General features: G+C 58.4%; 4 protein-coding genes across 4 annotated transcripts; 2 read left to right on the forward strand and 2 right to left on the reverse strand.

Annotated features, from left to right (window-relative positions):
- Positions 1-185: 185 nt before the first annotated feature.
- COLE_03927 (uncharacterized protein) lies at positions 186-1274 on the forward strand (the record flags this gene model as incomplete). Its single annotated transcript, XM_018422887.2, has 4 exons — positions 186-332; positions 492-785; positions 903-1113; positions 1150-1274. The coding sequence occupies 4 exons, from the start codon at positions 186-188 to the stop codon at positions 1272-1274; spliced, it is 777 nt and encodes a 258-aa protein (XP_018279552.1).
- A 197-nt stretch (positions 1275-1471) lies between these two features.
- COLE_03928 (uncharacterized protein) lies at positions 1472-5317 on the forward strand (the record flags this gene model as incomplete). The annotated part of the gene is made up of 12 exons (XM_018422888.2): positions 1472-1546; positions 1582-1973; positions 2017-2299; positions 2342-2809; positions 2848-3413; positions 3448-3589; positions 3627-3805; positions 3841-3915; positions 3952-4066; positions 4103-4516; positions 4550-5131; positions 5168-5317. 12 exons carry the CDS (start codon positions 1472-1474, stop codon positions 5315-5317), a joined length of 3441 nt encoding a protein of 1146 aa, XP_018279553.1.
- Positions 5318-5376: 59 nt separating this feature from the next.
- COLE_03929 (uncharacterized protein) lies at positions 5377-6950 on the reverse strand (the record flags this gene model as incomplete). Its single annotated transcript, XM_018422889.2, has 6 exons — positions 5377-5724; positions 5772-5910; positions 5956-6127; positions 6202-6364; positions 6396-6477; positions 6514-6950. The coding sequence occupies 6 exons, from the start codon at positions 6948-6950 to the stop codon at positions 5377-5379; spliced, it is 1341 nt and encodes a 446-aa protein (XP_018279554.1).
- Positions 6951-12424: 5474 nt separating this feature from the next.
- On the reverse strand, positions 12425-15851 carry COLE_03930 (uncharacterized protein; the record flags this gene model as incomplete). Its single annotated transcript, XM_018427330.2, has 4 exons — positions 12425-13383; positions 13417-13507; positions 13554-15357; positions 15400-15851. 4 exons carry the CDS (start codon positions 15849-15851, stop codon positions 12425-12427), a joined length of 3306 nt encoding a protein of 1101 aa, XP_018279555.1.
- Between the last annotated feature and the right edge of the window lie 359 nt (positions 15852-16210).

Here is a 16210-nt window from a genome sequence, read left to right on the forward strand (position 1 = left end):
ATTGTGGTCTCCAGTGTGTCGGCCCGAGGCCGAGCTGAGTCGGCGACTTGACCTCCACCTCCACCTCCACCCTCCACCGCCCACCTTCCGACTGAGTCACGACTCGGGTAGCGATCTGGCGAGCTTGGATCCGCATTCTGGTTGCACTCCATCCATCACAGCAACATTGAGAAATCGGACGCAGTATGCCTTACACTAACAACTATAAGCCGCCGGTGACGGACGTCGAGACCAACTGCCATCTCGCGACGAAGCCTGAGGACTACGACTTCAACTTCATGTTTGATGTCAAGCCGCTGCGCTCGGATCGCGTCGAGTTGCGGCCGTTTGTGGTGAGCGATAAGGGCGAGGAGAGTGGATGTGACGAGGTGGCGATGTTCTCAGCCGTTCGGTGGCTCGGCGCTCAGAACCGCTTGGGAGGTGATCCTTGTTATTGCTGAGAGCCCCTGCGTTCTCCCTCCGTCGTGACTCCTGACACCACCTAACCCCAGCCCTCGCTGCACGCCCAGCCGCTCCTCGAGGGTGTGCAGGCCAACCCAGAGATCGTGCACTGGCTCGGCCTCCCCGACGACTGGAAGAGCGTCGACGACGTCTGTCGATGGTGCGAGTTGACCGGGCGCAGCAACCCCGGCATGCTCCGTATGGCCATCTACTCTGCTCCGCTAGACCGCCTCGATGCTCCTGTCGACGACTACGTGTTTGCAGGCACAGCATCGTATCTCGAGTCCAACTACGACAACATGATGAGTGAGATTGGATGGATCTGCATCCTCAAGCCGTTCCAGGTGGGTTCTAATGACGGGGGGAGCCTAGCTTTGTCGGCGCTGTTTTCGATCTCGCGTCAACATGCCCTGCCGAGCCACATCCCCAAGCTCTCCCCCTCACGTTCTCGCTTACTCCAGCGCACACACGTCAACACACACATGGTCGGACTCATGATGCACCAGATCCTGGATCTGCCGGAGGACGGCGGCTGGGGCCTGCGCCGCTGCCAGTGGAAGGCAAACAGCCTCAACAAGCCGTCTCACGCCGCTGCTCAGCGCATGGGATTCACTTATGAAGGCACACTGCGCGCGTTTGTCGTCCTCCCACCCAACCGCGAGGGTGCGGCAAGTGAGTCACTACAGAGGACCTCAAGCTGACGGACAGAGGGTCGTCCGGGCGTCCGCGGGGAGAACCGTATGCAGCGCGACACGTGGATGGCGAGCACGACGTGGCAGGAGTGGGAGGGTGGTGTTCGCAAGCACGTTGACAAGCTCATGGCTCGAAGGTAGCTCCAGCGACGGGCACGGTAGATCAGATAATGCGCTCTAGACAAGTGATGAGATATCGTCATGTTTGGTTCCATGATGGCGAGGGGTCAGAGCGGGGCAGAAAGGGGTACGCGGTCCAGTCATCCCCTGAAACTCAAACGACGCGCGCCTGTCCCCGTCATTTCAACAACATCTCTCTCTACACAAGCGGCACAACCATGTCTGCCTCGGCGTCTCCCGCTAAGCGGACGGCGCAGTCGCTCGATCCCGACGAAGGCGACGGCGTGACGATGGTACGTCTGCGCCGCTCGGCGCGAGCTCACACCAGGTGAAGCGCGTCAAGCGCGAACGCGTCGATGAGCGTGCTATGGTCATCGACGAAGACAGCGAGCGCGACGCGTCTGACGAAGAGATGGACGACAACATAGACGATGTTGACGCCAACATCGAGGAGCTGAGGCGCCAGCGCGCCGTCGAGCGCGGGCGCCGCAACCCCGAGGACCTCGCCACCGCCGGTGTAGTCAAGGAAATCTCTCTGCAGAACTTCATGTGTCACGAGAATCTCACTGTCACGCTGGCCGAGAAGGTCAACTTCGTTGTCGGGCACAACGGCAGCGGCAAGTCGGCTATTCTGTCTGGTCTCGCCGTTGCGCTCGGCGCCAAAGCGACAGTTACAGGCCGCGGCGCAGGCCTCAAGTCGATGATCATGACAGGCAAGGAGTAGGTCGCACCCTACCGTTGCGTAGCGCTAAGCTTACACCAGCCGCGCCAAGGTGACCGTCACCATGCGCAACGTCGGCGAGGACGCGTTCATGCCCGAGCTGTTTGGCGACGAGATTGTGATCGAGCGCAACTTTGACAAGTCGGGCGCGTCAAACTTCAAGTTTCGAGCTTCCAAGGATGGCAAGATCCTGTCGGACAAGCGCGACATGCTGAACAAAATGTGCAGCCAGTGGCAAATCAGCATCGACTCGCCACTGTGCATGCTCACTCAAGACAACGCCAAGACCTTCCTCGCACGTACCGATCCCAAGGTCATGTACTCGGTGAGTGTTCCGCGACCCATCAACTCCACACTGACCACCCAGTTCTTCCTAAAGGGTACAGGCCTGGCCAGCATCATGGAGGAGTACCAGTCGACGAAGATCCATAGAGAGAAGCTCTCGCGCGATCTTGCCAATGCCGAGGAGGCACTACCAGAACAGCAAAGCAAGGTCAAGAAGCTCCAGAACCTCATCCAGTTCGCCGAGAAGGCTCGCAATCTGCGCAAGAAGCAGGAGGACCTCAAGGCGCAACTGGCTTGGGCGTTCGTACACGACAAGGAGCGTGACATTGAGACGGTCCGTCAATTCGCCAATGAGCTCCAGGCAAAGATCGACATGCTCGAGACCAAACTCGAAGAGATCGACGCTGCGCAGGAGAAGGCCAAGAGTGACGTTACCGTGATCCGCGAGGAGATTGCCAAGTTCGTCGAGGACAATCGCCAGACGCAGCAGGAGATGTCAGCCAAGAAGAAGAAGCTGCAGGAGGCGCGTACTGCCCTTCAAGCTGCAAAGGTGGGTGAAGGCATGAGTCGCACCGCTGACACGTCCAGGCCAGTGTCAAGGAGTGCAAGGGCGAGATTATGAGCCGTGATGAGGAGATTGCCGAGATGGAGGAGAAGCTCGCTGCCGCGCAACGCGAGCAGGCCGGCGAGATGAACCCCGAGCAAGTCAAGTTGCTCGCTCAACTGGAGAAAGCCGATGCGCAAAAGAGCGGCCTGCAGCGACAGCTTCCTCAAAGTGAACGCGCTGTCGCGACGGCAAAAGCTGAGCTTGACGAGGCAACGAAGGCTCTCAGTGACATCCAGCTCGAGGCCACCGAGGCCGAGAGACAATATAGCGAGGCCAAGCGCAGCTTGGACAACCTTCAAGCTCGTCGTACCGATCGCCTGGCTCCGTATGGGCGCAACCTCCGCTGGGTCATGCAAGCCATTGAGGCAGCTCAGTGGAAGCATTCAAAACCGATCGGGCCATTGGGATTGCACGTCAAGCTCAAAGACCCCGTGTACCGTAACTGTCTCTCCAACATGTTGGGAAGCTCTCTGTGCTCCTTCGCAGTTCGTGATCCTGCCGACCAGAACACTCTGCAGCGCATCTTCGAACAGTGCGCTAGGGATAAGTATGTCGGACGCGAAGGAAGAGACTGACCCAAGCAACTTCTCTGCCAGCCCCGCTCGCGATCGAGGCCCGCCTAACCTTCCCGCCGTCACTTGGTACAAGGGAGACCGCTTCGATTTCTCGAACGGCGATCTCGCTCGCCAAGGCGTTGGCGAAACCGTTCTTAGCAAGCTGGAGGTGGGTTGCTCACTCGAGGGTTTGAACTGACGTGCAGGTCGACAACGAGGACGTGCTGCGCATCCTCATTACCTCGCATCAGATTGAGCGAACGCTGGTCGCACCGAGCGATAATGACGCTCTTGATGTCATGGACAGGGTCCTCGGACCCCATCACCAGAGCATCGTCGTCTTCTCCGCATCAGAGTTCCGCCACAATGGACACGTCAGGAATCGGTAGGATTGCGCCGCGCTGCGATTGCTGACATTAGTCTACGACAATCTGGCCCTCAGCCGAAGTGGAAGGGTCCTGACATGTTTGTGACTGATGTCGCGGCAGAGATTGAGTAAGAGAAAAGATCGGGAGACACTCACGCCATCAGGAGACTCCGGCCAATCGTTGCTGAGCGTGAAGCCACCATGCGCACTTTGCGTGCGGAGCTCCGAGTACGACAGACAGACGCCGACAAGGCCAGCGAGAAACTCAAGACGGCAGAGGTCAGCTCCATTTTCTGCGACTAAGCTGACGGTCAGAAAGCTCTGGAGCACAATCAGAGGGGCATCCCTCATATTCGGCGAGCCATCGAGGCCATTACTGACAAGCTGAACGCATTGCGGCCTATCGACGGCAACGCCACTGAGATTTCTCTACAGGAGGTGCGCGGAGAGAAGGCCAAGCTGCAGGAAGAACTCAACAACCTCGAGGGCAGCCTTGACGTCCGGCAAAAGGACTTTGAAGCCGCCGAGGCCGACAGTGCGGCAGCCCAGGATTCGCTCAACTCGTTCCATGAGGAAATTGCGAAGAAGAAGGACATGCTCACTAGCCTTCAGCAGCAGGTCAAGAAGTGTGATAACGAGCGCATGCACTACAAGGGGTCACTCCAGCGCGCAGAGCAGGCCCTGCAGAAGGAACAGGCCACGATCGATGAGGATGAGAAGACGCTCAAGGTGGGCGTATCATCAGACAGCGCTGACCCGAAGTCGTGGACAAATTCGGCATTGGGATTCATGGAGCGTCCCGACGAATTTGGGAACGCTGCCGATATCGAAGCCGAGCGCAAGGCTGTCGACAAGCAAATTGAACAAGCCAAGCGCCGGACGAACATTGACCTCGACCAGGTCGTACAGCAGCACCTGATCGAGACTGAGCGCCTCAACAAGACGATTCTGCTTATCAACTCGTTCCGTGACATCGAGCGCCTGCTAAAGACCGGATTTGAAGACCGCACAGACCGCTGGCAGGTGCTGCGTAAGAATACAAGTATTCGTATTCACATGCGCTTCATCGAGAACATCCGCAAGCGCGGTTTCGATGGGCGTCTACACTTTGACCACGACGTCGCGGAAGAGCTGCGCCTCGAGGTGGCGACCAGCAACGACGCGGGCACACAGCGCGAGATGGTCTACAAGGGCCCCGCGAGCCTGAGTGGCGGTGAGCGCTCGTTCGTGACTGTCTCGCTCTTGCTCTCAATGTGGGACTCAGCACCGGCCAGTCTCCGCTGTCTCGATGAGTGGGATGTGTTCCTGGACTCGGCGAACCGCAGGATTGCCGCTAATCTACTTGTGAGGTTGGCGTTGCCGATAATAGCTGACGTACAGATGGAAGCCGCGCGCGATGCCACGAGCAAACAGTTCGTGCTGATCTCGCCGCTCGACATGAACGGTGTGAACACGGCTGGCCGAGGAAACAAGGTCATCCGCCTCGCCGACCCTGTCCGCAACCAGCGCCGTCTTGAGGAGTTCCAGTGATTTTTAGGTTGTAAGCATGTAAGATACATAGTAGAGCGTCCTAAATGCGGACAAGTGTTCTATACAAGAGCAGCCATTGCGGCAGCGATGAGCGTCAGGCACGTCGCGGGGACGAAGCGCGTGGCAGCGCTGTCTTGCGCCTTCACCTCAGAGGGTGTGGGTGTGGGTGGTGTAGATGCAGAGGTTGTGGGGTCAGCGTTGAAGCCGCCCCCGCCATACGGCCACGCCCACTCGTTTGCTGGCGGTGGGACGAAGCATGTGAGTCCTTGCACACGCCCGTCTGTCCATCCGTAATCATCGCGTTTTGCGATCTCAACGTTGACGAGGGAGTCAGGCTCGCGAAGTAGCGCGGTAGGAGGGTTAGGCGTCTTGTCCCACTGCGTGCAGTTGGCGCCGTAGCTTCCAATCTTTGTGAGTGAGCAGACAAGTCCATTCACCAACGCTGAGGACTCACAAACGTGGCATTGCCGACAAACGAGTTGTTCGTAATTCTAAAGTTCTGCACCCCGCCGACGGCCACGCCGAACGAGAATGCGCCTGAGAGAACGTTATTTGAGACTTCACCGCCGCGCGACGTGTTTTGGTAAGTCTCGCTGATGTCAGTTCCGCGCTGTAGTCGCAACACGGGAGACACTCACGCCCACCACACTTTCGGCCCCACGCCAATGCCAATCTTGATGAGTGCGCGCGCGGCGTTAGGGCCTCTCGACGCGTTGCCCGCTGCGCTAGCGTACCCGCCCTCGATAAAGTTGGAGACGACCCGTGTGCCACTGTAATTGCCGTCTGGCTTCCACGGGAGCATGTCGACGACTAGAGTGTGAGTCTCCGGGCCTATACCGCCTCCCTCTTCCGCTGCCGCCCGCCTGCCTCTCACGGAGACGCACGATTGATGCCTCCTAACATGACTCTTGTGCTCGCGCGAACCCGATTCGCGCTTACGGTCGAGTACGGCGCGCCGAAGATGACGATGCCGCCGTCGGTGGCGTCCACAATCGTGTTATTGTACACTGTGCTGTTCGCGCACGAGAGGCTGATCCCGTCCGCCCACTGCGGTCAGCAGGATAGGGAGCGCACGCACATCAGCCCACGTATCGTGCCCGCACGGCCCGATGTCGTTATGCTGAATCGTGGCGTTGGCGCACGCCAGCTCGCCTTCGACGCTGGCGTGAGCTTCCCCCCGCCTTCTCAAGTCTTACACATGCAGACACGTCCACCCGCGGGGATTGAAGCTGCGGACCCACTCGACGACCTGTCCGCGATTGCTCCCCCCGACCTCGATGTTGCCCTCGTTAGACCCAGGCGCACCGGCGTTGCCGACCCGGTTCCCGTCGACCTGGACGTGGCGGAGACGCACGCCGTCCAGCCCCGCGCCGTTGCCCCGCACCGCACACATGCCACTTACGACGCGGAGCACCGCGCGCGCCTCCCCCGTCGGGTATCCTTCCGTGCTGATCTCCTGCTCGGCTGCGGTGAAGTTGAGCGGGCCGGCCACGTCGTACACCTGCCCCGGGCACAGGGAGAGCGTGTATCCCCGCCCGCCGGCGGCCAGGAGCGCTTGGATGTCGGCTTGCGCCGTGCTGTTGGGCACGCACGCCAGCGCAGGCAGCGCGAGAGCGAGCAGCCACGGCCACATATTGCGTGGCAGGATAATGAATGAATGGGTATCTGAAGCTGAGAAGCGTCGCGACTGATAAACATACATGCTTCCGCGCACCGGCCTACACCGCCTTGAGTCCCTTGTGGACTGCAGGACCGAGATACGATCGGAGCTGCGAGCGCAGCCTGTCTCGGGTTGAAATGAGGCTCACGCGGCTCGCGGTATGCTTAACAGCCTGTTCGCAAACTATCACATATGTGAAATGTGAAACTTGATCTCACCGTACGAGAGCGCGCTTACATAGTTCAGGAACTCTTGTGTGGAACTCAGGGTTTTCCCTGATTTTCCCTGATTTTCCACAGAAAGCTGTTCGCAAACATTTGTAGAAGTTGTGTGAAACGCAAAAGTGATGTCATTAGCTTCCGCTTCTTCCACACGTCCTACAAACGACAGAATTGGCGCGAGAGCCGTTTTTCTTGTGTGAATGTCAGGGTCCGCGCGGTGATATGCAAGGGTAGTCTTTGACACATCATTTCTAACTTGTGAAGATCCCGTCTTGCCACTCGCTGATCAACTTGTGTACTCGATATCCCTCCTCGCCTTCCCTTCATCCTTCTATCGTACGCTTGACCATGTCGCTCGACGACTTCTCTCTGATTCTCTCTCAAGACGAGACTGTCTCGCCAGCTCAGCCCATGAGCTCTCAACACGACGCCTGGGCGCTTGTGGCGACCAATACCTCGTCCACACCGTTTACTTACCGGCGTCGCTCAACTTCAATCGCCGTCTCTCGAACTGACCGCGGAGACACTGCGCTATCCTGGTCTGCGTCTCCGGAGCCGCGCCTACGTGAGGTTAACTCCACTCTCCCTCCCGTATCACCGTCTTTGCAACTATTTTCCGGAGAGCTCGTCCAGGCCTCGCCCGCCCTCCCAAAGCGCCGACGCGATGCCGATTCAAGTGGCACAGACGCGAAAGGCAACGTGAGGTGGACACCAGAAGAGATAAGTGTCATGCTTGATATTTACGAAGAATTCTTCGTGTATGTTGCTAGCGTTGACCGCGCTGACCAAAGACAAGGTGCAACAGGCGACAATGGTGGCAAAGCGGCGCAATGGCGGCACATCGCCAAGAAATGCAGCGAGTTGTATCCTGACAGACCCGCGCGCAACGCTCAAAGCTGTATCAACAAGTTTGGCTCCACAAAACGCACCTACTTCGAGGTCAAGGAACTTCTTGACTGTTCAGGCTCCGGGTGGGACGAAGAGAAGTGTCTCGTCGCCGGTGACGACAATTTCTGGAACAACGTATGGCCGTGACCTCCCAATGCAGCCTAACGTTCAGGTTAAACCCAGCCTGCGAGCCTATAGACGTACTCCTTTCTTGCCGTACAGGCAGATGGAGCGCATCTGTGCTGACAATCGGGCAACAGGCAAGGGTGTCGTTAGACCTGGGGAGTGGCGTCACGTCCCGGAATCGGAGGCGTCATTCGAGACTTCGCTGATGGTACGTTGATCCTCCCACCTGTTGGCTCATCTCTCAGGAACCCTCTGCCGACGACTCCGGCGAGCAGAGTTCGGCAGCTCGCGCTCGGAAGAGGGTGTCTTCTCCTCGGCGGAAGGCATACGCGTCTGGCAAGATCACACACACGCAGAACCTCAGCGAGATCAATCAATCAATCCTGAGGCTGAGTGAGGCTCTCACCCCGAACATCAAACACTTGGAGCCCGACATGATCAACTGGATAATGTCGCAGGTCGACATCCCCTACTCTACGCGCGCCCAATTCTGCGTGGCGATCATGGATCACCCGGGTCAGTTGAAAGTGCTCGGTTTCCTAGCCGACGAGGCGAAACGAGTCGATATGTTCCATCACCTCCTTAACGAGCACCTCCGATCGACCAACCAGACCGAGCTTTTGTTCGACTGATCCTCCTCTTGCGTGTGTAAGTACACGAGGTGTGTGTCGAGCCGACAACGCAGAATTATCCCCCGAAATACTAGGAATTCCTGGCTGACTCTGCTTGCTGATGCAACGGTGTACGCAGTTCTTCCAACAGCAACTGAATGGGCGGCCTGCTGAGCCTGCTGTGCAGACCTGTCCGTCACCTGACTGCCTTGAGGGCGTCAATATCAAATGTGCTATTCGGTGTTATTGCGCCCTCCCTCGCTTGGGCTCACGCCGATGAGCGTCACTCATTGTTGCAGGCGCGGTTGCGAGGGCAACAGCGCCTGCTCTTGGATACTGACTCGATCCACTGACATGTCCGTCATCCTCATACCTCATTACAGATCGGTAGGCGTCATCACTTGGTGACGGGCGCGTTGCCCCTCGGCCAGCCGATCCCTCTAGGCCGAGGAGCTCGATCTGTCCGACAGCGCATATATATCATGTCTCAAGGCTCTGACACGTCCCCAACTTTCCCATCTCCCCCATCCCCTCATCACCATGGCCCAGCCCACCCCCAACTCCCAGCCACCCCCACCTCCCCGCCGCGATCCTCCTGCGCGCGACAACGACGGCGACGACGACGGCGAGCATGAGACTGAGGGCTTGCTGTTTCGCTGTGAGTGCCACTCTATGATACGACAACTTACTGACATCATAGTCCCCTTTCGCAATGTCGTTGAGCCGTGGCCCGAAGTCCGATACGCCCACGCGAACGTCAACGACGAGTTCGTCAATGAGTCTCGCAAGAACTCGATCATCATGAACAAAGCGGCTCCTTCGCACTGGCGACGCTACATCGCCCCCCCCCTCCCCCCTCTCCCCCTTCACCTCCAAGATCTCGGTCAGTATACTGATCTGATCGAGGAGGAGTGGAGCCTCGAGTATCTTGATTTCCTCCAACAAGATACCGCATACAAGGTGAGCCCGAACTGTGATAAGACTGACATGCAGAACTGCGAGCAGGCGTGGCGCGTGCGGAACGACAACCCAGTACCCCGCACCCACCCCTGCGAGAGCTGCGGCGAACGCCTGACACGCCGTCAAGCATTCCGCGTCGGCTGCCACGGTGTTCCCGGTACGTCGTGTGCCGAATGCGTCGCCCTCAAGACGGGTAGCAAGTGCAGTCTCCGTCGGGAGACTCTCACCAAACAGGCTGTGAGTACCTGATGACACCCAAGCTGACTTTGTACAGTGTCGTGAGATTGGGGGGGCAGACATGAAGGCGAAGGTGATCGACATTCTGTCGACATACGTCGACAGGGAGATCCGGGTCGCCGAGACGCTCCTCGAGCGATATCGTCCGAATGACCCCATGTACATGGTGTACTTCGAGAAGTACACCGCCAAGAAGTACGAGATGGAGGAGCTCATCAAGAAGGTCCGCGACGCCGAGCTGCCCGAGAACCCGGGCTTCAACAAGCAGCTTGGCAAGCGTCGCTGGCTCCGCTGATGGCGCTCCTTCTCCCTCCTTGTACCATACTGTACAGTATAATGCACATGTTCACATACCTAGTTCTATCTAGTCCGAGGTGCACGCCAGTTGTCCCACATGGATTGTGCAATCGCATCACGTCGTGCCACGGCCTCTTTGAACTGCCTCTTGGTCACCACGTCCCTCATCCCAAGGATACCGATACCCCGCGTGCGGCCGAACGCGTTTGAAGGCTCCAGCGGCTCGTCGTCGTCATCATTGTCATCATCGTCCCAGCCTGGATCACCCTCGGCAGGATCTTCAAGAGGCCTCATGGCCGCGGCCTCGTCTACATGTTTGGACCGCAGCATGTTGTGGAGGACACAGACAGAGAGAATCATGAACAGCTGAGTGCGTACGGGGTACTTCGTTCCGTGTGCAACAATTCGAAAGCGATTCTTCAGAACGCCGAAGATGCGTTCGATGACATTGCGGGCTGAAGCATGTCGAAGGTTGTAGAGCTCCTTTGGATTCAAGGGACTGGGGTGAGCCAACGTCGTTGACTTCTTTACTGACGCCTGCCTACCGCGCGCATACTCCTTTAGATGATAGCGCACTTGGCGATAGGGGGTGAGAAGATGGGGGCTCATGCCGAAACCTGCATCAGCGAGGAGAGACCTTCCCTCAGGTATGCGCAAGTCGGTGTTGAGGGCCTCCGCGAAGAGTGTTGAGTCGGCGGCAGATCCCTCAAAGCCGACGAGGAGGTAGATAAAGCGAAGGTCCATAGAGCATACGGCTAGGACATTGAAGCTCAGGTTGCCCTTGCGATCGCGGTATCGTTGGCGGTCCTCGTTCGGAACGTGGGCCGGGATATGGGTACCATCGATAGCGCCGATAACGTCTTTGAAGTAAGGGTGGAACTGATTGCTGTTCGCGAGCTGGCTGGGAACGGGAGTGTTGGCCTTTGGCATGGATATCCACCTCTCGTAGAAGCTCCGCTCGGTAAGTGCGTCGATAACCTGGTATACATGACTGTATGAGCGTTGAATAACGGCAAGAAACCTACTGGCTGATGGTTGAGATGGATTTTTGGAATGTCTCGGCCGCATGACGAAGACCTACGTTGGCGCGGCATATGTAGAGGAAGTGTGCGAGTTTTTCTCCACTCTGAATACCTCGCGTGGACCGGAGGGTAGAGCGGCTCTCAAGCTCGTGTAGAATGAAGCGGAAGGCGCTGGGCTCGACACCCAAGTGGGCGTGCATTGCGCCGGGATGGTCATGACGGAGCCACCACTGAAGTTGTTCGCGAGACCTATCAGGAAATATGATGAGAGGAACTGCTGTGAGCTGTGGAGTATTTCTCAAGGCAGCTTGGATTGCGGTCATGACGAGCACAACGGCAGCAAACTCTTCCGCTGAGTGGTGGGAGTCCGACATGATATGTAAAGCTGAGAAAGGCTGGATCAGATTAAAACCAGCAAGATCAGTATCGCGAGATCGACGACATCAGCAACATGGACGCGCCGCAGATCAGGCACGATTAGGCCCCGTGGAGCGTGGCAATACGTAACAACGCATTTCGCTCGTGGCGTGCATAGCTTTCACACAAAACCCTGATTTCCCTGAAAATACGAATTATTCCTCAATCACTAAGGGTCTGTGAATATTTCATTTTCACAAAAATATATGTGAAAGTTTGCGAACAGGCCATTAAATGCGCAGCTGCGCGTCATATCGGGGCATCGCTTGCGTCCCGCTGGCCGCTGGCTAATTCGGTCCCTCGTCTCACGTCTCAGATCACCAGAACAGCAGATGGGGCACGGCATGTGAGCAATGCAGTTGCGTGAGAAGGGGTAGGCGAGATGGATATCCATTCTGAGTGACCTCGCTTCAATGCGGCGTACATGACAAGATGGTGTGTGGCAGGGCGAGACGAGTCTCGTTCCGCCGTCGAGACGCCCGCATACTACTGAGTGGGTTTCAGCTTGTGTCGAGTTCGCCCACGCCATCCCGACGTTCACTTCCACTTCGGCCCGCACATCATGCATTGATTGCTTCGCGATACGACAGATGAAGATGTAGATTTGCTTCAATTTCCGCGCTCTGCCGTTCTATCCCCCATACCTCTAAAAACACAGTGCTAAACAGCTATGCCACAACCGTGATCGGCGCGGGCGAGGCCTTGCGGTCCCACCCACGGTGACCGACCCACCCCGCCCCGCCAGCCAGGTACCTGTGCAACAGAAGCTGCTCCGCAGTCGGCCGGTCGCTGACCTCGGGTTGCAGGCACTGGCGCACGAAGTCTGCGGCATCACGCAGTGAACCACCACCGTCTGGCTCGCGACCCTCGTCTGGTGAGCCGCACCGCGCTACGAGTGCCATCTCGGCGCGTGACCCTGGTACCAGGCCGGTGAAGACCTCATCCGGCAGCTCGGAGAATGGTGTCTCCCCGACCAGGAGGACGTAGGCTACCGTGCCGAGCGCCCATACGTCCTGCTCCTTTCCGCCGTACATCTCGCCGCGCAGAATCTCCGGTGATGCGTAATGCAGTGTGCCGCTGAACGTGTCCCAGCGCTTGCCCGGCCGCCAGTGTGCCGCCGATCCAAAGTCGATGAGCTGGCATCTGCCTTCACCGTCGAGAATCACATTTTCGTCCTTGATATCGCGGTGCACAATGCCGTTTGTGTGCAAAAAACGCACGGCATCTGTGAGCTGTCCGACAAAGCTGCGAACTTCGAACGGGTGTAAACCGTCTGGGTGGGATTCGACGTAGTCAAAAAGATCCACGCCCGTCCCATACCGCGGCATCACCAGGTAGTAGAATTCGCGGTCCTCGAAGAAGTCGAGCAGCTTACACACATTCGGGTGGCCTCTTTCCGGGGCGTGCTTGATCTCACTCGAGATGTATCGGGACGTCGTATTCACCTGCGATGCCGGGGTGCTCGAGCGACTGACGGCGGCCGAGTCGGCGACTTGATCGGGAGTTGAGTGTCCGAGGACACCGCCGCCGTTGCTATTAGCGTCGCGTCTGGTTCGGAATGGGTCCCAAGGGTGCGGCTTGGTTGGGGGCAAGTAGATCAAGTGGCGGATCAAGTCCATGACATGGACTGGGGTCAGACAGCTCGACTGCCTACACTCACTTTCCACTGGAATCGGGCCGAGCGCCTTGTGCTTCTTCCAGCAGTCGGCGAGGATGCGAGATTTGATGATGTACTTGATTATGACCTCATCCTTCCAGTCAGCATACCTCTTGCGGCTCATGTAAGCCACAACTTACACCGATGGGCTCGCCTTTGGCACCCTTGACCTTGGCCCGCATCACAAGGCCATAAGCTCCCTGGCCCGCCTCCTTGAGGATGATATAATCGTCAATGCCGTTGCCGCCAATTCCGTTCTGTGCAGACTCATTTGCAGGCGTCGGCGGCTGGCTCGGCGCGAGAATGCTTGACGCGTACGACCCGGCGCCCGAAAACGATCCGCCAACAGAAAACGACGATCCCTGTGTTGACAGTGGCGGCCGCACTCCGGTGGGACTCGCACGGCGAAACGGCGAGAAGCTCTGCAACGTCGACTTGGCCGACATGACACCTGCAGGGTTTGAAGGAGTCAGGGGTGAGAGCCCCGGAAATTCAGCTGGTTTGACGACACGCCCCGCGACGAGCGAGACACGCAGCGTGTCGCGTCTCCTAGGCGATCTCGGCGTCGTCGCCTCGGCCTCGCAGGACCCGCGACGCGAGGGCGCGCGAGACGGCGGGCGCGAGGGTCCCGAGCCTAATGACTTGCGGGTGGACAGTTGTCGCGCGTAGTGCCGGATGGCCTCGTAGCGCTCGACCTGCGTTTCGGGGGGCGGTGACTGGAGAGCCGGCTCGACCTTCTTTGGAGCCGAGTCAATATCCGAGCCGAGAGACCCGTCAGATCCAGATTGCGTCGCACCCGCGACAGACGTGGCTTGCAAAGGAGATGGACGAGGTCGAGCAGCAGAATCCTTTGGAGAAGATATTGCGGCAAGGGTTCGGGCTGCCTCGGGTGAGCGGGAAGGCGAACGCTCGGACATGGACTGGGGCGAGCGCTCCGCCTTGGTTGGTGTTGCCTTGAGTGATCCAAGCTCGACGGGCGGTTCTTCCCACTTCTTCTCAGGTTCAATCGCACCCGCATCAGACATAGACGAGCCGTCTCGACTCATCCGCGAGTCGAGGCCACCTCCGCTACCAACACCCCGGATGTTCCACGTCCGATGCCCAGGTTCGGGCTCAGGTTCCGCCTCTGCTATTTCCTGGTCGACCATTTTGAAGAGTTGTTCGCGCTGGAGCTCGCGTTTCGTCTTCTCCTTCGGGGTCTTGGAATTGGGTCTAGTTTTGATGCGGAGAGAGTCACTTCTGCCAAAGCTTGAGAACCCCAGAGACGCGTCCATCGAAATGGCTTCGTCCTCGTTGATACTATTGCCATCCATGTCTTGCAGCACGACAGCGGGCACCTCTCCTGCACCATCGCCCCCTTCCGGCCCCTTGTCACCGGGCGGAATTGGGCTGGCAGCAGTGATCACTGGCTGGAAAACTGGACGTCCAGGGGTGACGGGGGTATCGGGCATGTCCCTGCGCGCGTTGGAGAAATAGTCGTTGCCGGTTGCGGGCTTCTTGCCACTCCCGGGGGACGTCGGACTAGCTGAGTCGCTGTCGGTGTCCGGTACAGCCTCTCCCTCAAGGCGCCCAATCTCCTTCAGTTCGCGCCATTCTCGTGTCGTTGGTGTGAGGATGACTTGAGCGTTTGTGAATGCTGATTGCGGCATAGGCAGCGCAAGTGGGTCTGCAGCATCGGCAGCATCTGGACTTGGCTGCGGCGAGTTGGAGAGCGGGAAGGTTGGGGGAAGATGCTGTTGGAGAAACCGCGAGTTTGGAGATAGTGATGTCGATAAATTAGCGCCTGGCGAGTGCCCCTGGCTGCCTGGAGGAAGTGTGAGATTGCGGCGCATGATCAAAGGCGAGGCGCCTCCTGACGCGGAACGCCCCCCTGGCGAAGCGCTGCCTGTCCTCGTTGGTGACGCTGCCCGCGAAGACGAGTGCATGCGGTGATAGAAGCGCGCGCTATTCGTTAGCCGGACACACGATGCAGGAGAAGAAGCTCACCTGTTATCGTAGTCGCCACCTTCGTGGTTCTCGATCTGGTCGTCCGCGAGCCGTGACCCGTCACTCGCACTCCTCCAACTACTTGGAGGCGCGTCCGAGGCGGGGGCTGTGTCCATGGGTTGAGGAGCAGATGTCATGGTCAAGCCATGAATCAAATCTCCAAAGCTCTTGCTCGAGGCAATGCCACCCGATGCTGCACGCATGCGCGAAAGGCCCCCACTCCGATGCCGTCGGGGACTTGGGGGCGGGGGGATAGCTGGGTGAGCCAAGACGCCGGCTCCAGCCTTGTGTCCATCACCGCTGTGAAGCTCCTGCTTAGCGTTTGTCACGGCTGGCATATTCTCGCTGACCAGACGCCGCTCGGGGCTTGATGGAGTGGTCGATGGCCCGGCATCGCGACCGCCAGAGCCAAAGGACAGGCCGAGGGCGGCATTGTCGTTAGGTGGAATCATTTGCAGCAGAACGTGTCGAGTCGCGAGACACGTCTGCTTGCAGAGTGGAAGGGGTGGCTGGAAGCGGGCAGCCGGGATTGAGGGAGACTGTTGGCAAGATGGAGGTCAAGTTGGCGGTCTCTGGAGTGAGCCATGAGCCATCAAATATGTGGTGCGGGGAAATGGAGAGGGCCGCCGAGGGTTGTCTCTATTGGGAACCTTGGGGTTCAACAGTGCATGAGCCTGTTTGTTACTCGCAATGCAATCTACGCAAGGAATAACAAAGTTGCGAGTATGCATGGACACTGCACCGCCGCGATGCACTGTTGGGGTGGCGCTGTGCTGGAGGGTGGAGACGCGACGGCCGCGATAACACGGGG

Source organism: Cutaneotrichosporon oleaginosum (assembly GCF_008065305.1).
Source record: "Cutaneotrichosporon oleaginosum strain ATCC 20508 chromosome Unknown ATCC20508_contig03, whole genome shotgun sequence".
Taxonomy (NCBI): Eukaryota; Fungi; Basidiomycota; class Tremellomycetes; order Trichosporonales; family Trichosporonaceae; genus Cutaneotrichosporon; species Cutaneotrichosporon oleaginosum.